The 24,017-nt window shown below is 40.9% G+C and overlaps 1 protein-coding gene across 1 annotated transcript in view; it reads right to left on the bottom strand.

The window, feature by feature from the left end:
- Positions 1-23,807, bottom strand: part of LOC311228133 (transmembrane protein 163b-like) — a gene marked incomplete at both ends in the record, with an annotated part of 432,918 nt that extends 409,111 nt beyond the window's left edge. Inside the window, one exon of the mRNA XM_084314048.1 lies at positions 23,597-23,807. Coding sequence (XP_084170174.1) covers positions 23,597-23,807 — 211 coding nt within the window. The remainder of the gene's footprint in view (positions 1-23,596) is intronic.
- Between the last annotated feature and the right edge of the window lie 210 nt (positions 23,808-24,017).

Below are 24,017 nucleotides of genomic sequence, written 5' to 3'. Positions count from 1 at the left end.
ATCTCCCCTCTCTTCCTTCCTCCTCTCTCTTCCTACCTCTCCTCCTATCTTCTTTCCTCTCCTCCTCTCTTCCTACCTCTCTATTCCTACCTCTCTTCCTTCTTCTCCTCCTCTCTTCCTACCTTTTCCTCATCTCTTCCTACCTCTTCTCTCTTCCTTCCTCTCCTCCTCTCTTCCTACCTCTCCTCCTCTCTCCCTACCTCTCCTCTCTTCCTACCTCATCCTCCTCTCCTCCTCGCTTCCTACCTTGTCATCCTCTCCTTACCTCTCTTCCTACCTCTCCTCTCTCTTTCTTCCTACCTCTCCTCTCTCTACCTCTCCTCCTCTCTTCCTACCTCTCTTCCTACCTCTCCTCCTCTCTACCTCTCCTCCTCTCTCCCTACCTCTCCTCCTCTCTCTCTACATCTCCTCCTCTCTTCCTACCTCTCCTCGCTTGCTGATACTTCAGAGTGGAAAGGGTGTTTAAGATTCAACTCCAGTGAAGCTGACCCACACAAATCTAGATGTAGTGTACAGGATGAAAATCCAACTTCAAACAAACGATCCCCTCAGAAGAAGAAACATACAAGTAATTTTATGTAGAGTCGACCCAAATCACTTGGGGTGTGAGACATGACCTAAGGGTACTCAGCCTCTACTGTATTTAGCTATGCATGTATATATACCACTCTAACTTACCGTTTTGAGATAATTAGGTTTAAAAACATTGGTCCTCATTCTCTAACGGACATACGTAAAAATTACCAAGGAATTCCTTCGTAACTCGAATTACGTACTAATTCAGCTTCGTATTGTAAATTCTTTGTAGGATATACATAGTCGAAAAGGCAGTCATAAATCGGACAGACCGGTGTGCGCCTGTGGTTTCAACAGCTTTCTCTGGGACAAGTCATTGGGGATTGCCGATACTACAGACATCCGTGGAATAAAATAATTATAATGATAATTAATACGACAATATACAATATAATTAATAATTACGTTTTTGCATTTATAGTCCTGACTCAATGAGGCATTGTGAGCATTACACACACACACTGCAAACAAAATAAATAAGAACTAAACCGATCGCCGTGGATATAGCTAATGTATAGTGGAATATTTTATTAATATGCCATATACTGTCTTCTTCTCTATGATATTATTTATTGTTGGTTTGCTGTATTCCTTCCTATTGCTAAACTAAATAAATGTGAGGCAGCCTCAGCGCAAAAGCACACAGAGCACAGGAGCTTCTATCCCCAGGCCATCAGGATGTTCAATGACAATAACACTATGTAACAAACCATCAAATACACTCACAGCACACACATCCATACACACACACTCACTTTAAATAAACAACTCACTGTAGCACCCACTTTAGACACTTTAACACACTTTATATTTATATTATTGGTAAAGAGATTTGCACTACAACTCATACCTCATTGCACCTTACCCTAAGTTGTACCTCATCCCATTATCTGCATTGTACTTTGTACTTTATATTGTATTGTAACTCAGTTACAAATTATTTTGTCTACTCTGTATTGTATATTGTATATATGTATATTGTACACTTTTGTTTTGAACACTTTTGTTTACACTTGTTAGGTACTTTTGACTTCTATTTTTTACTTATCTATTTTATTTGTATCTAGCACACTCTCAGGAGCAGAACAGGAAAAAGCATTTCATATAAAAGTATTCTGTATTTTTGTATGACAACTAATAAAGAAACTTGAAACTTGAACTTGAACACACACGTACTACGTACAAAATGAATCGTTCCAGCAGTAGGCTTCTATTATTCTAATGACTTGTTTTATTAGGTAGTATTTTTTTGTATTTTATTTTTTTATTATTTTTTAAACAAACACATAAACAAACATGACAACACACGATAAGATATACAAGCATTAGTTGTCAGTGCACATCCAATGAAATCACATTTTAGTTAATTGTCTTATATAGGATATACCCTTAATACCTGTTATCTAAAAACCTACACACATATGCTCCAGTTCGTACCCCCCCCCCCTTCCGGACCCCCCATTGGATAATCCATCCACTTTCCCTCGCTCCTAACCAGACATTACCATTATATGCTAGCTTTTATTTTCTCCACCACTTCTAACCACAATGTCATTTTGGATTCATTGAGACCCAAAATTCTTGCTGTAGATATTTCTTGATAGATCACATCGAGATATGTAATAATCCAGACCTTTCGGCAAATTTTTTCCGGTTGGAACCATCAAGAGTCAAGTCAAGTCAAGAGTTTTAATTGTCACGGCATACAGGTATACAATGAAATGCGGGTGGTCTTGCCCGCAACGATGTGCAATACAGTGGCACATATAATAGAATCAAAGAAGGAAACAACATTGTGCAGTAACAGGTAGCAGGTAACATGGAGTGACATCTCGGTATCTGTACATAGTTATTTACAGAGCATATGGGACATGCTAGTTAGCTTTGGTAGTGCAATACACTGTTCCTGTTATTCTAATTTAAAGTGTCCTTTCCTTTGGCCATAAGTGTGCGTGTGTGCGACATGAGTGTGTGCCCGCTCATGTTAAAGTGTTAAGTGGCTGCTCGTGTGTGAGCGTGCACAGTGTGCGTGTCGTGTGTGTGTTCATGTGTGCTTGTGTGTGGACAGTTCAATGTTCTGAGCACTCAATGTTCATTGTTCATGGCTCTGATGGCCATTGTGATGCTATCAGCTTTTTAGCCACTGTGATACCCGATAAAACCAATCTCTTTAGCTGTGGATGTACTGCACACTCAAAAACATCATTCAGCAGTAGTACAGAGGGGTGTACAGGTATATTCCAAGTTAAGAGATTTGATAGTTGCTGGGTCACCTCTTTCCAGAATATCTTAACTGGTGGGCAGTCCCAGTACATGTGCATAAATGTCCCCTCGTCCCCATTTGTACATAAGGAGCATTTGAAGTCTTGTATAAGACCCATTTTTTTCAGTCTTATAGGAGTCAAGTATGTCCTGTGAATATAGTTAAGATTGATTTGTTGATGGTCCGGGTTCCTTGATGTGAATCGAATATTTGCCCAGGCTTCTTGCCAATCAAAATCACTTTCCAGGTCTGGTATATCCCTCCTCCAGACGGAGTCTAGGTGGAGGGTTTCATATGAGGACGTTAGTAATTGATGATAAAAATCTGAAACAAAACCTCTTGATGTCTCTCTTTCATAGAAGAATGTGTGGTATCTGTGGTGTACAATTGGTATATTTAATGGAACACCGTGAGCCTTCAAACATGCCAATAACTGTGCGTAGAAGTAATATGTGGACTTGGTGAGATTACATTTTTTGCCTATTTCCTTGAAACTACAAAAACCCTGTTTATTGAAGACGTCTCCTAATGAGTGTATGCCTTGCTTTTCCCATCTAGGGAATCTTATAGGTTGTTTTCCTATCCAGAGTGCATTGTTATTGAATAAGGGAGTATGATTATGCCATTTATGTAGGGTAGAATATTTTTTTGTGTGTTTCGCGCCATATCCGGATCGCATGAGTGATTATGGGGCCAAATTTCCGTTCGCATTGCTTAATTGGTAATTTGGTGTATACTATGCCCTTCAGCTTGTGTGGAGCTACTATATTTTCTTCAAAATTTCTCCAGGATACTAATGCTTGGGGATCAAACCATGTTGTTAGTGGTCTTAAAGTGTACGCCTTAAAGTAGTGGTAGAAATCTGGAAATGCCATACCTCTGTCTGCTTTGTTTCTCTGTGCGGTGGATCTTTTTATACGTGGTGGTTTGTTATTCCAAATAAATTTGTATGTGGAGGAGTGTAATTCTTTCCAGTAACCCTTTGGAGGGGGTAACGGTAGCATTGAGCTGAAGAAGTTGATTCTAGGTAGGACGTCCATCTTGATTATTGATATACGTGCCTGTACTGAGTTTTTAAGTTTCGACCACCTGACAAGGTCGTATTTGATTTTGTTTTGGATTTTTATGTAATTGTGCTTCACCGTTTGGCTTATGGTGGGGAATATCTCAACTCCCAAACATCTAAATTGTTTTACCATCTGTATCTCTTTTGGGAGGGTTATATTTCTTTTTGCAGGGGCGTTAAGTGGGAGGAAGGCCGACTTCGGCCAATTTATCCTAAATCCCGATAGATCTCCAAAGTCCTCAATCAGCTTGAGAAGATGAGGCAATGCTGTGTTGGGGTTTTGCATGAACAGTATTACGTCGTCCGCATATAAACTGATTTTGTGTTGTGTGCCCTTGATTATGATTGGTTCTATGGATTGGGATTGTCTTATATATTGTGCTAAAGGCTCTAATGATAGATCGAATAGTCCGGGACTAAGAGGGCAACCCTGTCTGGCTGAGCGTGATACCGGAAAGATTTTGGAGATGATTGTACCTGTTGTAATCATGGCCGATGGGTCTTTGTATAATACTTTAATCATATCAATGAATCCTTTTCCTAACCCCATCCTTTCTAATACTGCCCATAGATACGACCATTCCAACCTGTCAAAAGCTTTCATTGCATCCAGGGACAGTATCGTCTTAGGTGTGTTGTCTTCCTTGTTGGCATCTAGTACGTGTAGTAATCGTCTTATGTTATCGATGATCAAGCGACCTCTTATGAAGCCAGTTTGGTCCGGGTAAATTAAAGATGTCATATGCTTTTGTAGTCTGATGGCTAATACCTTAGAGTACAGTTTGATATCGGTTCCGAGGAGGCTTAAAGGTCTATAACTACCGCACTCGGTGGGGTCTTTGTCTTTTTTAAGGAGGACTGTTATGAGTGCAATATTGTCATTCTTATGGAAGTTCCCCTCCTTAACTGAGTATAAAATCATATTTAGTAATAAGGGTCCAATTATGTCCCAACAAGAGAGGTACATTTCTGGTGGGATACCGTCTCTTCCAGGAGCCCTACCACTTTGCATTTCAGATATGGCCTCCCTAAGTTCATCTAGTGTGATCGGTGTTTCTAACTGTTTAGCGTCATCCTCTGAAAGTTTAGGGAGAATAATTTGATTAAGATATGTGTCCATTTTGTTTTGATCGAAGGTCGTTTCTGATTTATATAAGTCGGAGTAGAATTCTTTGAATGTATCATTTATTTTTTCAGGGTCTGTTTCAAGTACTTGTTGTGCTCTAATGGTAGTTATATCTGCAGATTTTGCATTAATTTTTAATCGCATGGCTAATAGGTGACTAGGTTTAGAACCTTGGGAGTACTGCTGTTGTCTTGTGCTACGTATTTGTATTTCCGATTGTTGTCTGTATATGGCATTGATCTCTTTTTTTAGTACCTTAACTTGATTTTCTAGTCGAGTTGAGTTGTTGTATTTTAAAGAATTAAATAACGTTGAGTAAAGCGTTTCCAGCTCAGCCAGTTTTGTGCATCGATTCTTGCGCATTTTGGAGGAAAAGCTATCAGTGAAATCTTTGATCATTCCCTTTACCGACATCCATATTATTCTGGGGTCTTGCACCGAGATTGCATTCTCCCGTAGGAATACTATAAGAGCTTCTTTGAGTTGTGTAATGAATTCCTTGTTATTAAGCAGCATCGAGTTAAATCGCCATCTTGGGGCTCGGGAAGATAGTATACCAAATGTTCCTTTTAGGAGTAAATAACAGTGATCTGATAGTGCATTGGGTATCATTTCCACTTCATAGTTATCAAATAGTCTCGGGGATGCAAAGACATAATCTATTCTGGATAATGTGTTATGTCTCGCAGATCGACAAGAGTACTTCCGGGTCGTGGGATTAAGTGATCGCCATAAGTCATTTACACCTGTAATCTTCGACCAATCCTTTAATGCATTAGATGATTTCTTTTGTTCGCTGGAAAAGGCGAGGTAAGATTTGTCCATCCTTGGATTCCAAATGGCATTAAAATCTGCACCTATTATAAATGAGTAATCGGGAAGGTCTAACATTGCATTGGTTAGTGTAGTGAAGAAACCCACTTTGGGGCGTATACCGCTACCAACGCTATTTTCCTGTTCTTGTGTACAATCTTAGCTATAGTTATCCGACCATCTACATCAGACCATACTCCCTTTAATTCAATATTCAACTTACGTTTAACTACTATGGCTACACCCCGAGTTCTCGTACCAATAGAAGAGTGACTAATATTATGATATGTGTTGTCCGCTAACTTATCTATGTCTTTCTCTAGAATGTGCGTTTCGCTTAGCAGAGCAACGTCCACCTGTTCTTTTTTCATCAGTGTGAGCACGCTTTTGCGTTTGAGTTGGTTATTTATTCCCCCAGTGTTCCAGATCATTATATTCAAACTAGCCATAATCTATACATGTTGTAGTGTAGTTTTTGGTAATGCTTCTGGAGTGTGAGGCAACAATAGATATACATCCAACTAGTGAGGTCCCGTTGAGAGCCGAGCTTAAAAACATACATATATACAAATAAAAATCCCCTTCCCTCCCCTCCCACCGGGAGTCGTACAGGATTGTGTTCCATGAACACAACCTTCGCGTATGACTCCCTCCCTTAACTCTTTCAGTGCCACGCCTGGTTTTCCGTTTTACCGCTTGAATGCCACCATCGGCGCCAATGTTAACGTTAATATCGCCTAATCTATGTTTTAAATTATGGCTATGTGTCTAATCTGCCCATCGCATTATCAAAGACTATTTTCCAGTCAGTGCTGTGAAGACAGATTGTTTTTTTATCGCGTCGTTTCCGTTTCAGAGCAGTTAGAAAAGCCCCTGTTTTGATATAAAAAACAGCTCATTCTGGAGCATTCTATGAAAATCGTCTTTTAGTGGAATATTCCACAACGTTGATATTCGTCGGCCTTTTTATGAATCGTTTTCAAATAAACGCTAGATGATCAATATTATACGTGCACGCAAGCACATTGCGGCCGCGCACTGATAATCGCTCCGTTGATTTCCTCACAGACTTTTACAGTGAAACCGAAAGAAGACATTTCACAAAACAGCTTATAACTTCATCAAACTTACTCCGATTATCCTACCACTGATAACATAGAGTCCTTACCTGACATCAGATGGTATCCAACTGGTATATTCCAATTCCTGATCACCATTCGAAAAAATCGATACGTGTATGGATCCAACGCGACACAGTAGATCTCCATGATCCGCGGGGATCTGAGGCTCCATAATGAACTGTGGTAACCCCGGCTGGATCAGTGAACTGGAAAATGTGGAGTACCGGATTTTTTTCCCCATTCATTTTCATTGAGTCCATTCCAAAATCACTTATGTCATCTGGGAGACTACAGGGGGCGCTTTTTTCCACAGTGATCACCGGCGCAGCTCGGCTATACTCGGGTAGGCTCGGGTGATGCAATAATTTTTCAGATCGCAAAAAAATAATAATAATTCAGAGAAATCTCGTGAGTGGCATGCAACCACCTATAAAAAAAACCTGAGAAATCTCGTGAGTGGCACTGAAAGAGTTAAACCACCGGATATCCCAGAATGATCCAATTATCCTTAACATTCCTATGTATACCATAGGATCTAACATTCTAAATTCTACCATAAGTAGAATGTCAACTGTGGCTTGGCCACTTTCCCGTTAAATAAAAATTAAAATAAGATAAAAATTAAAATAAAGACCAAAAATAAGCTTCAATTATCATGCCATAATCACTTACATTTTATATGAACTTGTGTAATTTATAATAACCCAGGCATAATATGGAGGTATTGAACTGAAAAGAGAACCTCAATAAATCAGAGAAAAGAGATGAAAAAAAAACAAGAAAAAAGGAAGAGAACATTAACTTAGATCTTAAAAGAGCTTTGCTATGCTTAAACATCTAAAGTATAAATTGGAGAAGTAGTGGAAATATAATATAATAAAAATCTGTTTTTAAATACATATATGCAGCATTTCCCCTGGCCAGGGGTGGGCGATGATCCGTTGTGAAGAATGTTATTCCAGCCGGCCGCTGCTGTGATGGTTCTGTGGTTCTGCAGCTAGATGCTGTTGGTTATTCCCCCGAAGGGCTTCTGGTAGTATGTCTGGCCACGTATTGCTGTTATTCCAGAATGTTCCCTATATCAAAGAATGTTTTAGATGTTCTAGATTATTCAAATATGTCGTTTTTACAGTGTTCGAATGTTCCAGTATGTTCTGGAATGTTGTTAGAATTCCATACTCTTAAAATAAGGATCACTTCAACGCCATGTTCATCTTCTCTATATCGTTCCAATTTTGAATCCAATATGTCCGTAATAATAGAAGCCCAACGGGGAAAACATTCAATGACTCTGAGCTCGTAGGTCTCTCTGTCCCAAATCATCAGTTCATTAAAGTTTATACTATATGGTGTCCATGCATAACAGAGATTAAAAGGCCATTTGTACACTATCCTGCGTTTTGTGCTGCCATGTATTTGGCTGCATCTTCAGGCGAGTTGAGGAAAACCCTTGCTCCTTGTTTATCGACGATGCGAAGTATTGCAGGGTATATTAATAGGGGTCTGTATTTCTCCAGATAGAATTTAGACATCACCGTCTTGAACTTGGTTCGTAGGACCACCACCTCCCGACAATAATCTTCAAAACAGTGTATTGATATATCCTTGTATTTCAGATTGCCTTTCATCCTGCGAGTTTCACGAATAATAATTTCTTTTATTCTGACTTGGTGCAGGATAACCAATATCACTCTGGGTCTAACGTTATTGTCACTGGATCGGGTCCCCAATCTGTAGCACTGCTCCACCTCGGGTACTTTAGGAAGGATCGCTGGTCCCAGGATTTTCTGTAATTCTGTCGCAAACTCTTCAGGGTGTGCGCAGCTCACCGACTCATCCAGACTGACTATACGAATATTCAGCTTGCGACTTTGATATTCCATCTAGAATATTTTGGCTTTCTGTTCTTCATTGATTCGCTTAAGCTCAACCGTTATATCGTTGAGCTCCGTATTGAGTTCTTTGTAGTTTCCCTTCATCTCAGCAGTTAGATTAACGTTGATATCATCTACGTCTTTGTAGATCCGAACGAAATTTTGTTGGTGGTCTTCCAGGCCTGTTTCCAGTGCCACGGTGCGCTTAATATGTGCTTCGGCGTCCACTCTTAGCGCTTCTATTTTGCCTTCGATAGATTCTTTGATAGCTTCTACTTTTTGGGTTATTGTCTTCTCCATTGTCTCCATTATCTTCTCCATTTTATTCATTTCCCGGATGATATATTCGGTGTCCGCGGAGGTATTTGTAGGGGTTGAACTTGAGGCGGCCGCTATCACGTCTATATTCTCCGCTATTTGTCTCATGTATCCTGTGGCCGTAGGCGAGTCCTCTGCGCTTGGTTTTGAGATCGTTTGATTTTTCTTTGGAGGCATCTCGATTCTTTCAGTCAATATAGTTAGTTGATATATGCGTCAAGTTTTAAACGCATTGGTGGTCTATAAATATGTTTTTAAAACGGAAAAAAAAATAACGGGTGAGCAGCTGTGTCACATGCGACTTACTCCATTCTATAGCTGACCGGAAGTTTATTAGGTAGTATTATAGTAGTATGTCCTACTGTAGAACATGATATATTAGCATGACATCTCATAATAATGTCAATACTGAACGACTGCGCGATTGGCTCTTGACATAGCTCTACAGTAGTGATGTGACGATTCATCGATTTGCATCGGTGCGCCGGCATACACGTTCACGATGCAAGTGCACCGGTGGAATAAGTCCGCGTCGGCAAAATGTCAGGCTGAACTCGCGATGCATCTTGTTGTAGCGTCTTTGCATCGGTCAAAAACCGATGCATTGATATAATTTCCTCTCATCCACTTGTCAGCAGTGCACTGTGACTGCACACACACACAGCAGATACTATTGCTTTGCTACTACATAAGGCGAGAGCCGCGTCACAGTTATCAACAAACAGTGGAAGTCGAGGAGACATGAATAGAATTGCTCAACATGCTAACGCTAGTAGCCTCTGGCTAACGCCAGTTAGCCGTTCAGCTAACGCTAAACTAGTGTCTAACTAAAGTGACTCTGCAACACCAGTAACATTAGTGAGGAGGGGGGGGGTATATTGAAGACGCTTGACAACAGGGGTTCAAAGATAACTTCACATTTATTGGTTATTCATTTCTTAATTATATCGCTTCATACAATCCATCCAGCCTGGCTCCGTGATGTTGACATAATGCTACGGTCGGAAAGTACTATAGACGCATCCTAGTGACCTAGTCTAGTGTGTGACATCATCAACTGTCGACGGGGCAGCTCAGACGGGGAGGGGCTCTCTCTCTCTCTCTCTCTCTCTCTCTCTCTCTCTCTCAGATTCAGATTCAGATTACTTTATTCACCATATTGTACAGGTACAAATGGAACGTGATTTGACATTTCAGTGCATGATTATTCACAAATAGGAACAACAAAATAATAATGATAAATAAATCTCGTGTGTTTTTAGCTAAAGTGGATAGAAAAGACAGTTTATGCAAAAGTCTTCTTAGGCACCCAAGAGTTTTTATATAAATTGTCTTACAGTAGATTCTTTTATTTTTAATAATAATATAAGCTGCATATAAGGAATACAACCAAATCCTCTGTCATACCATAAAATTGTATTATTTATTATTATTATTATTATTATTATTTTGCATCGTGTTGAATCGCATCGTATCGCCCCGAATCGCATTATGTTGAATCAAATCGTATCGAATCGTATCGTATCTCAACAGGGGGTGAATCATATCGCATCGCATCGCCCGGTGCTTCAAATGTATCGTTAATGTATCGTATCGTTGGCACCGTATCGAGATGCACATCGCATCGGCCTCAGTGAGGAGATGCACATCCCTACTACAGACATCCGTGGAATTAAATAATTATAATGATAATAATTACGACTGTCTCGATGTATTGGCATGCAACCAAGTTTGGAAGAGCCTTCTTTGGGACAAGTCCTTGGGGATTGCCATCACTTCAATATGACAGATATCTGTGGAATTAAATAATTATAATGATAATAAATACGACACTATTTGTATCATTAACAATCACGTTTTACATAAATTATAGTCGTGACTCAACGAACCATGTCCGAAAATAAATAAATAAATAAGAACTAACCCCCGATCGCTGAAGATATATTGGAATAGACTATTAATATTCCATATACTGTCTTGTTCTTATGATATTATTTATTGTTGGTTTTATTTATTTCTTACATTGCTTGCGCACATCTAAGCCAGTAGAAACGGCTTGATTGTATATTACTGTTGCACTTTACTATTACATTTGCACTCTGGTTGGATGTCTTATTGTACTTGTGCTGTATGAGGACAATACATTTTAATCGAATCGAATTGTGATCAGTCGCAAATCGGTTCCGCACTAACTTACCTGTTGAATACAAGGATCAACACAGCAAAGATGCAATGCAGCCCCTCTCACCTCCTCATAATGAGCTGGCGGGGCGCGTCTGTATGCAAATGAGGATAAACGTAAACGCGCCTGGAGATGTGAATGAGTGACGTCGGTTCATTCAGCGGAGCACAGATGCCGACGTGTTTGCCCATTTACGAAGACCGTTTCACGTGTTCAGGAATCTGGAGGAGGATTTACATAAATCTGTTGGTACGACATTTTTACCAAGATATTTACCAAGGCACTTAGGAACACGTTGGAGATTGAGGACCATTGTTCATCTCAAGACCTAAAGTCAGTGCATGGGTTCTTCATCTGAAGCATTACATCGTTGGTGCTGATCCAGCCCTTTTGTCCAGGATAGCAATTTTGAGTTGAATTATTTCATTGAATTATTAGCTCAAGCTATATTGTTATTTGTTTACCGAGCAGATTGATAGAATATAATATGGTTTTAAGTTTAAGTTTTAGTTCAGCACCCAAACTGAAAAGTATAAACAAATATATATAATAATAACTAGGGATGCTCGATATTGGCTTTTTTACCGATACCGATATACCGATATTGTCCAACTCTTAATTTCCGATACCGATATCAACCGATATCAACCGATACCGATATATGCAGGGTTCCCCCCCCCCCATTCCATCCTGGAAGCTGATTGGCTGACACTGTGTTCTCCAGTGACCAGGCCCGGACTGGCCATCGGGAGCACCGGGAGTTTTCCCGGTGGCCTGGCCTGCACAGATAAAAAAAAAATATTATATATTTTTTTTATTATAATTTTTATTTTTTTATTTGCCAGGCCATTGTTTCTAGTTGTGGCGGCGGCGCGGCGCGTTCGTTTTTAGATAACCTAGGTGGGTGGGGAACAACCAGGATTTCACTGTCTGCGACAGAGTTGGAGAACTATCTGACTCTCTCTCCCTCACGCCGACACACACAATGGAGCCGTGCTGCCGCTTGTGATTGGTGGAGGCGAGACCAGGCGATACAACTGATTGACAGCGGAGGCGGCGAATGGAATGGCAGATGGCACACTCCCACTTTTCTGAAAGGAGTTGTTAAATCTGACATTACAAAAAACAATATGTCGCTGCTGTCGGATCAAAACCTCATAACTCCATTTTTTGAATTTTTTTTTATTATATAAATCAACTCCGTAGATCATCCTCCATATGTGTGTGTGGGTTTTACAAAGTTTAAACAATGGGAAAGCATTAAACCGATCATCTGTCTAAACCTCCTAACTCTATTCACCCTCAAATCCGTGTTAGTTTTTTTCATCTGCTGAAAAGTTGGGTTTTTGGAGTTATGAGGTTTTGTCCCGACAGCAGCAATGTGGTGGTTATGATTGGGGCTGAAGTTGAATAAACAATTTATGAAAGAGAGAGTCAAAATAATTCCAAGATAATTCAAAGATTACACACCTTTGCCACATTGGCTACAAACATAATCACTGCAAAGTTATCAAAAAAATAAGAATCTGATCAGACACAAGGGTTAAGTTGTTGTTCCCTTTCTAATTTCCTCAAAAACATCTAGTCTAGTTAATATGATCAATATTATTTGACAATTTATGCTTTTTGTTGGAAATTTCAGTCAGTGAGCTCATACTTTGAGCTAATTTTATAGTTAAAATGATTGAGACAACGCAATCTTCTGTCTTCGTTGTGCATGCATACGTGTGCTCACCACACGCGATACATGTGTCACTATTCTGGCAGTGGCTATTATTATATTATTGTAATGAAAGGTCTGTTATTTAATGTTTGTGTAAAGGGCTATTTTAACTGTTGATGGGTAGTGCATCAGTAAAGTGAATATGGTATTGTGCTCTTGCTCTGTTTGAATAGGTGGAGAGTGGTTAACTGTATTATAATAGTAAATAGAAAAATATGTTGTGATCTTTTTGAAGGTGGAGAGAGTACCATTGCTAGTGCCACAACAGTTTTATTTGAGGTTCATAACAGTACATTGTACTAAGCAATTGTTGGCTCATTAGTTTGTGATTCACATGCACAAAAATTCACCAGAATGCAGGAAATTAAGTCTTTGTAACAAAAAAATTCCGGGTGGGGGACCCCCAGACCCCCCGCTTAAAAGGTGCCGTGATTGGGGCTATATTTCGCGCTATATCTCCCGGTATGAATTATTTCCCCAGTCCGGCCCTGCCAGTGACTGTAAATCCCAGTGTCGTCCGTGGTCGGTTATCTCCCCTACACACTAATGGTTAAGGTTAGGATCTGTAGAGGGAAAACTGATTCTAGACCAGAGCAGTAACTTTTCCCTGCAGAGTCAGAGCACCCTTAGTGTGACAAACTAACGAACAAACACAGAGATAGATCCATAGTCCCCCCCCCCCCCGTCATTTGCAGGATGGGGGACAATTAAACCAGCACCCTTGTAAGGTAGTACCGGCAGAAACAGGCCCACCAAGCTTTTGACAAGTACACAATGTTGAAACACGTATTCTAGGTAAGTCTGAACATGAACAGGATTTTGTCATCGTCAATTCTTGGGGAGTTGCAGTGCCCAGACGTTTATTGTTCTTCATCACATGGACTAGGCTATGACGAGCACCCCTGTCCTCCTGAATAAGTCACGTTGTAGTGTCCAGACCCACACAACCCGCTTTAATGGACTAATCCGCAAAGTCATAAAAAGCCCCACAGTTTATCTGTATGATTTACTGTAACTTGGCTGTTACAAGTTTCTTTGAGGGATACATTAAAATAAATCGCATGTTGCCAGTGTGTGGAGTGGTGAGAAGCAGGCAGAGCAGCAGACAGAGAAGCAGACAGAGAAGCAGACTGAGAAGCAGACAGAGAAGCAGACAGAGAAGCAGACAGAGATGCAGACAGAGAGGCAGACAGCGAGGCTAACAGAGAACCAGACAGAGAGGCAGACAGAGAACCAGACAGAGAGGCAGACAGAGAACCAGACAGAGAGGCAGACAGAGAGGCAGACAGACAGGCAGGCAGAGAGGCAGACAGACAGACAGACAGACAGACAGACAGACAGACAGACAGACAGACAGACAGACAGACAGACAGACAGACAGACAGACAGACAGCAAGCATCATCAGTTAGGGACAGGAAGGAGGTCAAACTACTCTACTATCACCATCACCAATAGTAGACTCTATTACTCTGTGTGTGCTTGTGTGCATGTGTGTGTGCGTGTGTTCAGGGGGCATGGTGGAATGCTGCCTCACACTGCTCACATGATCCAGGGTGAGGATCAGCTGGAGAGGCATGTGCTCCACACAGCTCTCTCCACACACACATACCTGCCTGTCTGTCTGCCTGTCTGTCTGTCTGTCTGTCTGTCTGTCTGTCTGTCTGTCTGTCTGTCTGTCTGTCTGTCTGTATGTCTGTCTGTCTGTCTGTCTGTCTGTCTGTCTGTCTGTCTGTCTGTCTGTCTGTCTGTCTGTCTGTCTGCCTGCCTGTCTGTCTGTCTGTCTGTCTGTCTGTCTGTCTGTCTGGCTGTCTGTTTGTCTGTCTGTATGTCTGTCTGTCTGTCTGGATTGACTACATTCACCTTGCTTTTACCCGCTGGTAAAACAAATTTACAACAACCATTCAACTGTAAGTATCTAATAATACTCCTCCCCAACACACTAACACTTCTGAGGCGTGGTGTGAATCTACTGTATGATTCAGTCTGCATTCCTCCTGAGATCTCTGTCACACTCAACCAACTGATAGAAGATGAATGTGAATATGATGAGAGATGACCTTCCTCTTCCTTCTGTTGTGTTTTATTGTCTCGCTGCATCTGATGTGGCAATCCTTTGTCTTAATAATAAAACACAACATACTGATATATGGCATGTACTGTGTAACAGACACTGATATATGACATGTACTGTGTAACAGACACTGATATATAAGATAAGATAAGATGATCCTTGGGGAAATACGGGTGTCAAAGCAGCATGGGGGGGATACAGGGTGGGGGATGCATAGCTTCACAGTCCTATACAGTCCAGTATCTATATACACTATAGATACACTTAAGGTATAGATACAAATACAATATAATAATATAAAAAGTACAAACACAAGATAGTCCAGTGATGAGTATGGTATGTACTTTGTAACAGTAATGTATATGGAAACAGCTTGTTGCTGTAAACCAAAGAAGAATATTTGGGTAATTGTAATTTGTTGTAGGTCTGAGTCCATTAGAAGGAAATGGTATGGTTAGTTAGTTAGTTAGTTTGTTTGGTTGGTTGGTTGGGTGGTTGGTTGGTTGGTTGGTTGGTTGGTTGGTTGGTTGGTTGGTTGGTTGGTTGGTTGGTTGTTTCTTTGGTTTTGTTTTGGTTGGGTTGGTTGGTTGGTTGGTTAGTTGGTTGGTTGGTTGGTTGGTTGTATAGATGGATGGATGGATGGATGGATGGATGGATGGATGGATGGATGGATGGATGGATGGATGGATGGATGGATGGATGGATGGATGGATGGATGGATGGATGGATGGATAGTAGGGATGGGTACCGAATTCGGTACTTTTGTGGTACCGAACCGAAACACGTCGGTACTACCGAGTATCGATTCAAGTGAGATACCAAAAAATAAAAATAAAAAATAGATTTTTTTTTTTTTTACTTTTTTTTTTATGTCAACGTTCACACGCACAATATATGCTTACCTAGGATTTGACTTGATTCAACAAAAAAGCAGTCGGAGCAATGGCAAGCCGAAAACGGTAGAAATTGTAGTTATTTGAAGTTTGGATATTTTTTTCGCAACTGAGGTAGGTAAATTCAATTTCTTGAGACTAAAGTACCGAAAAAAGGTACCGTTGGGTACCGGTATCGATTCACAGGTACCGGTACCGTATCGGTTCAAATGTGAAAGGTACCCATCCCTAATGGATAGGTGGGTAGGTGAGTGTGTACTGTGTAGGGAGTGAGGTAGAAAACCAAGTCCCTGATGGTTCCAGTTATGGCAGCCACGTAGGAGGACTCTGCTGCTAACTACAATAATTCCTACAAAAATACATTTATGTTAAAACTAGGGATGTTCGATATTGGCTTTTTTACCGATACCGATATACCGATATTGTCCAACTCTTAATTTCCGATACCGATATCAACCGATATCAACCGATACATGCCAAAAAACTGAATAATTTCAGGTAATTAACATTACATATCTCTTGTCGTGTAATTAACACAACATTATTCATACTTTGACAATAAATAAAATAATCATTTGTTCTTACTTGCTTGCCTTGGTAAATAAATGTTAAATAAATGAAAAAAAAAATAAAAGGAAATGATTTGAATTTTTTATAAACCTATAAACCGATACTGATATTTTCCGATATCACATTTTTATGCCAATATCGGCCGATAATATCGGTAGGCCGATAATATCGGACATACCTAGTTAAAACCTTGCATTTTTGAAGTAAGAGAAGACATAATGTCGAAGGGAGAAGGAAAAGTGAGCAAAATGGTTGTAGAAAAGAGCGCCAGGTCGAAACAACCAAAGCTAACTGACTACCGAGATAACAGTGAATACGCCGAAAACTAGCAGGAAAGATGTGGAAGGGACGGCTGGCGGGGAAGAAGAAGAGCCTGTAAGAGATCATACACACAGCGGTGCGCCAAATATATATATTCAGAGACAGTAAGAAAACTACGAAGAAAAACTAGAAATCCAATCGTAAAACATAATGATAAAGATATGGTATGTAAAGAAACATTTAGAAGAACCACATCCGCTGTCAGTTTAGTCCGATATGGGGTAATGAGTTTTTTGCTCCAGGCAGAGCTGATGCATCATATAAACTATGGGACTTAAATTAATCCAAAATCTGTATTTGCCAGACCCAGACATGTCATGTCATGTCATGATGTCTTTTGAGGAGCCGAGAACTAATTTTGACCTTGATGGTAAACATTTCTCCAACTTAGAAAGTTTGCAAGAGTCAGCCAAGAGGGCAAACTAGATAGACCAAAACGCTCACAAATGGAAAAAATGATGTTATGGAATAGCGTGAGAAAGGGTATCATATCGGAATTGTACAACCTACTGGTAGATCACTCATCAGAAAGCTCAAAATATTCATTAAATTCCTGGAGGGAAGAATTGAAATATCGGAGGAGGAATGGGAAGTGGCATGTGCAAAAGCTCATACTAACTCCATAAATGTACGTCTCAAACTATACTGAATTAGTGGGTAATACAGAAACTGTTTCATCTGGCAATGTAGAAACATTTATGCATTCTGGGAAGAGGTAAGAGTCATCATTGAGAAAATTATTTCTAAACGAATTGGAACCAAAATTATTTCTGTTAGGGTTATACCCAGAAAAGCATAACTATAGTAAATACGACCAGACATTTCTAGACCTCAGTATGCGCAATGCCAAAACATTTGTTGCAATGTTCTGGAAAAAAGTACATAGACCAAGCGCTACATATTGGTTAAGACGGAATGAATGAATGAATGAATGAATGAATGAATGAAATGAATGAATGAAAACTTTATTTAACAGATTGCAGAATGGGTACAATACAGTACGGCTCAATACATACAATTGTTAAGGGGATGCAGACCTGAGAAAGACGTTTGTCTTGTTTCCATCAGGGTCCCCCATTTTCAATTCATATAGACATTTATGACATACACAACATACATGACATTTATGGCATAGGGACATATAGGTATTTAGTACTGATACATTTGTGACATAGGCGGTATTCAAATATACAGTACTGTTACCCCTAGATCCTGACAGAGTATATACATATGATGGGGAGGGGACTGTACATTAGGAGGGGGTGGGTGGGTGGGAGGGAAATATACATACGGCGGGGAGGGAATATATACATGCGGTGGGGAGGAGACTGTCTATTAGGAGGTGGTGGGGGTTTTGGGCATTTACGGTGGCCAGTTTCGAATTGCAGCCTCCCGTAGGTGCTCTTTAAGGGCGGTTTTGAATGTGGGCAGGGATTCACATTCCTTTACAGCTTTGGGTAGGGCGTTCCACATTGTTGTGGCATAATTGCGAAACGTGTTTAGTCCCTTGTTTGAGCCGAATCTGGGTTTAACATGATTTGTTGAGCTTCCTCTGGTGTAGTGGTTGTGGTATTCACTGACCTTTAGGAAGTATTTTGACATGTACATGGGCACCCCGGTCGTATAGTGTATCTTGTAGACCAGGGCCCTCATGCATCAACGTGTTCTACGCACAGATCTGTGCTTACCCTGTGCGTACGATCATTTCTAAGCAACGAGTGGGATTCATCAATTTGAACTTGAACTTGACTTCGTGCGTACATCTACGCACAGGTCAGACCTGGCGTACCTAGCGCCCAGTGGTAGAATATATTATTACAACAAGGAAATGAGCTTCTGTGCATAATAACACTGGCACGTTCTGTACGAACCGTAGTTCATTATAGTTCATTGTAAAATAGCAACAGTAGTGTAATTATGGTCAAAACCCTATAAATAGCATTTGGAATAATAGATCTTTCTCTCAGAATGAATGCAGCATGGTTTATATAGCGTTATCGGAATATACGGGGTGTAGGCTACTGACTGACTGCGCTCCGCGTAGCTTGATTGATTGATTGATTGAAAAGTTTATTAACAGATTGCAGAATGGGTACAGTACAGTACAGCTCAGTACATACAATTGTTAATTGGGGATGCAGACCAACTTCCGTCTTGTTTACATCAGGGTCCCCCATTTTCAATTCATCATAAATCATAAAGCTCAACTCGTTATTATTCTGCGCAGACCGCAGAAACACGGGAACGTTTTGATTATATTTAAAAGGCTTTACGTTAAACGAAACAAGTGGAACTTCGAAGCTGTAAGCAGAATACAAGTCATATGAATATAGTGTTCTTCCCCCTTTTTACTGTATAAGAAGGAATAGAAAACGCATTGCAATGACACTATAGTGGACAGACTATGTATATGATGGGATTCAAGTTCGCGTTTTTGTTGCTCATAGGCATGCTGTCAGAGTATGATATCTTAATCAAACATTCTAGAACATTTGTCGTCACAGATCATGTCCTAATAGAACATAGGCTATGGCATGGATCGTGATATTGTGTGGACTGTTATTATTATTACTGTACGGCGGTACCACCCATTGTGACAGCAGCCTTGAGTCCCGCACACAAACATGATGGAATTCAAGTTCATGTATTGAAAGGCAGCTGGCTACATCATACATGCAGTGAGATTCATTGTTCTTGTACATGCTCTCGTATTATATTGTTTATATAGGCTACCCAATACTGACATCAAAATAGATTGTAGTATGCCTCTAGAAATCATATGCAGCAGGTAGAAAATTGACGGGAGATCCATCGCGATTTGGAATAGAATTGAGGAGAACTTTAATCCGTGGGTATTAATCAAACAACACGGGAAAAGGCAGTCATATTCCAGCGCGGTCTTTATTAGCCGACAACTAAATAGATGCCTCTAAAAATCATATAGCCAATCGAACACAACTAATAAAGGCATTCATATTACAGCACGGTTATAATGACACACAACCAACGCCAAACAGTGGTCAACGAACGGTCTTTATTAGTATTTTGAGCTGTCCAGGCAGAATTGCAGCAATGGTTTTAGGGAGCCGTTGATATCTGACATCACCGTTTACAAGTCCGCCTTTTATTTATCCCATAAATCATAATACGCGATAGTGTCTTCTTGGTTCGACAGCAGTGAATTCTCCGTGGAGTTTCTCGGAGTCCCGCTCGGGTCGGTCCATTATTTCACATCCCATGGGGGGTGTTTCCTCATTTTCATGACCATATATGGATAATCATGCACGAGCATTGACGGTAGAACAAAGTGGTATTCATCAACACGGAGGACCATAGAGCCTGCGTACGCACGTGTGATGAATGCCGACTTCCCTGTGCGTACGCTAGTTCTACATTCCGTGCTTACGTGTGGAAGTAGGTCAAGTTCAAAGTCCACGTTGATGCATGAGGGCCCAGGCCCATTGCAAGTTGCTGTACTCTGTCGTCTACTCTAAGCCATCCTAGGTTGGCAAAGTGGGCAGGGGTGAGGTGGGTTCTGGGGTTCAGGTCAAGTAGTAGTCTGACCAGTTTGTTTTGTGATGTTTGTAATTTTGTTTTAAGCGCCTTTGAGGTGCTTTGGTACCATGAGGTGCACGCATAGTCATAGTACCCTTGAATGAGTGCTCCTGCCAGAGTCTTCAGGGTATTCTTGTTTACCAGAGAGGAGATCCGGTACAAGAATCTAGTTCGTTGGTTGACTTGTTTTATTACATTGGATGCCATTTTGTCACAGGAGAGATTTGCCTCTAGGATGGAACCCAGGTAGGTAATTTCGTCTTTCCTTGTGACAATATTGTCACCCACTGTAACTGAGAAGCCGTCGGTCTTGCTGAGTTTGTTATTTGAACCGAAGAGAATGGACTCTGTTTTGCCCATGTGTAATGATAGTTTGTTATCAGCGAGCCATATGCAGATTTTGCCTAGTTCCGTGCTGAGGGTTTTTTCAACCTGCAATTTGTTCTTGTCAGAGACCAGCAGGGCTGAGTCGTCCGCAAACAGGAACAAGTTGCAGTCACAGGCTGACGACATGTCATTTGCATAAATTAGGAAGAGTAGCGGTCCTAGTATGCTTCCTTGTGGAACACCACAGCTCACTGTGAGGGGGGGGGGATAGAGTACCGTTTACCTCTACCATCTGTTCTCTCCCCTCCAGGTAGGATTGCATCCAGCTCACTGATAGGCTATCAAAACCAATTGCTTTTAGCTTGTCCATTAGAATGGAGTGATTGACAGTGTCGAAGGCCTTTTGTAGGTCCAGCATGACCATGCCGCAGTATTTGCCAGCGTCCACCTCTTGTTTGATGTGGTCGTTCAAATAGAGGAGGCATGTGTCAGTGGAGTGGGACATTCTGAAGCCAGATTGGAATTCGTAGATTAGGTTTTTTTCCGCCAGGTACTTTTCGACCTGTTCGTAGACTATTTTCTCCATGACTTTCGAGATGGAGGTAAGAATAGAAACAGGGCGGTAGTTGCCTGGGTCTAATTTGCTGCCCTTTTTGTGTAGAGGGGTCACTCTCGCAATTTTGAAGTCCTTGGGGACGTGCCCCTGTCTTATAGAGAGGTTTATTATGTGTGTGGGGCGGAGTGAGACTGGCAGATTTGCCTGAGGGAACATGTGGGAGGGGACAGCCGTGGAATTACTTTTAGTGCTGTAGGTAACATTAATGTGTCCCTAAAGTGTAAAGTAGGCTAAATAAAGTAGTTTACTAGCTTGAAGAAATTGGGTTTGAATAAATATTCTTTGTAAAATGTTGGTCGTTGGAGAAGAAGTTTGCAAAGCTGAGGTTCTGTGTGAACAGTATCAGAGCCTTTTATGTAAATAAGGGAGAGATTAATGCTGTCAGACCTGCTATCCTGCTACTGGAGGAAAGGAGAGGAGGAGAGGGGAAGAGGGGAGGAGAGAGAAGGAGAGAGTGTGTGTGTATGGTCCGGTTCCAATACCGGCTTTAAACCAACCTACAACATTACTTGCTAGGTTACAGGTTGCAAGGTAACTAGGCAACTTGAGAGTCGTGTATGACTTTTAGACATATTACATCATCATCACATGTATTTAGTTATTTTGCGTTCCATTTTTTCTGGGGCAACAGTGGCTCAGGAGGTAGAGCGCTCATTTGGTGGGTTCCCGGTTAGATTCCCACTCCTCCCGGCAGCTTGTCCAAGTGTCCTTGAGCAATACACTTAACCCCTAACTGCTCCCAATGAGCAGGTCGGAACCTTGCATGGTAGCCTCCGCCGTCAGTGTATTAATGTGAGTGAATAGGTGAATGTGAGGCATAAATTGTAAAGCAAAATAAAATAAAAGCTGCTAGATAAATGCAGTCCATTTACCATCTTGGGCGGCCCTCAACCATCTAAACTTTGAGAACTCCTGATTGAGGCAATCCAATAGATCCTAGACTGCTGCCCTTTGCGTTACAAAGCTTATTATGTGAGTCTTTCTACTTGGCTCATTGGCAATCTATGGGTTTTAGTGACCTAACAATTTATAGTTAACTTTTATGGTCATGAGAACGTTTCGATCTAATAATTTTTTTTTATCTAAGAAGATCAAATCTTGACGCCCACCCCTACTTAAAGGGAATCAATCTATTGTCTTCTTCATAATGTACCATTACCATGCGAATAATGTAAAGACCACCCAGGGACCAACTATGAATGCCACCACTGCCTGCCACCACCGGCGCTAACCCATGTAAACTAGTGGGAAACACATAGGCCGAATTATCATATTTTAATCACCTGTAATTCGTCCCAGTATAAATGTGTAATATGAAATAAATCGACAGAAATGCCTTGAACTACAGGGGCTACTAAGGGCAGACAGACAGCTTGGGAATTAGTGTAGGCTACAAGGCCATCCATGGAGGGATATATTGTTATTTTTATATCACAGGCATTCTACACATGGAATAATAAATGGGATTATTGTTATGACAGCACATATTATACATCACTCACTTACACACACACACACACACACACACACACACACACACACACACACACACACTCACACAGAGTGATGTATCTTAGGTTTTATGTGACTAGTGTGCAAATCTGACAGCAGCACAATTCAATTTGCGGTGATATTGTGCGTGTGTGTGTGCGTGCGTGCGTGTGTGTGCGCGCGTGCGTGTGTGTGTGCAGTTTTAACCATTTCACTGGATTCTCTGAAGCAATAGCTGGTCGGTCACACTACAGTTTTTCCAAATCATGTTAGCGTGTCTCACATTGTCAATATACCACTCTATTGTGTTGTTGTGTATGAGGACAAAAGCAGACAGACACGAGGGATTGTTGGTCTTCTTAAAAGTGAATTCTGAAGACATGTTTGTCGCATGTTAATAAGTTCTGTTGTTTTATCCTATAATCTCCTTTTCAGCGTCTACCATTTATCCTGCTGTTTTAGGGCTATCATAAATTATTGATATGTCAAAAACATGTGATCAGACCGGGTCATATAAAACCTGAGCTATAAATACACTGTGCTCTTTGGCATCCTAATAATAATAATAATAATAATAATAATAATAATAATAATAATAATAATAATAATAATAATAATAATAATAATAATAATAATAATAATAATAATAATAATAATAATAATAATAACAACAAGGGAGAAGAAGCTACCTTCCCCCTCCACGTTGTCGGTGATGTTCATCTCTTGGCCCCCCGTGTTGAAGGGGTCGGACTGGCTGGCTCTCTTGGCTTGGTGGTGATTGTTGACAGCGGCATCATCCGGAGCGCACTGGCCGTTCCGCACGGCCGCCGAGGAGGACGGGTCCACTACAGTCGGGTCCGGGATGGGGTAGGAGGACTCTTGAGTCGTCGGATCTGTCATCATTGTTTAGTAAAGTGTTTAGGGTCAGCGTCCAAGAAACAGGGGGGGGTGAGAAAATCTCACAGCGGTGCGCCAAGTGCAGCAGCCATCCAGGGCACCGAATGGCACCGGTGTGGTCTAACAGCGAGGAGGGGAGATGATGGCGAGAAGAAGATAATGGAGATAAAGGGCATCAGCATCAGCATCAGCAGCAACGAAACTCAATCCCTC

This window comes from Notolepis coatsorum (genome assembly GCF_963971535.1).
Source record: "Notolepis coatsorum genome assembly, chromosome: 5".
Taxonomy (NCBI): Eukaryota; Metazoa; Chordata; class Actinopteri; order Aulopiformes; family Paralepididae; genus Notolepis; species Notolepis coatsorum.
This window is presented reverse-complemented; position numbering and strand designations above follow the sequence as displayed.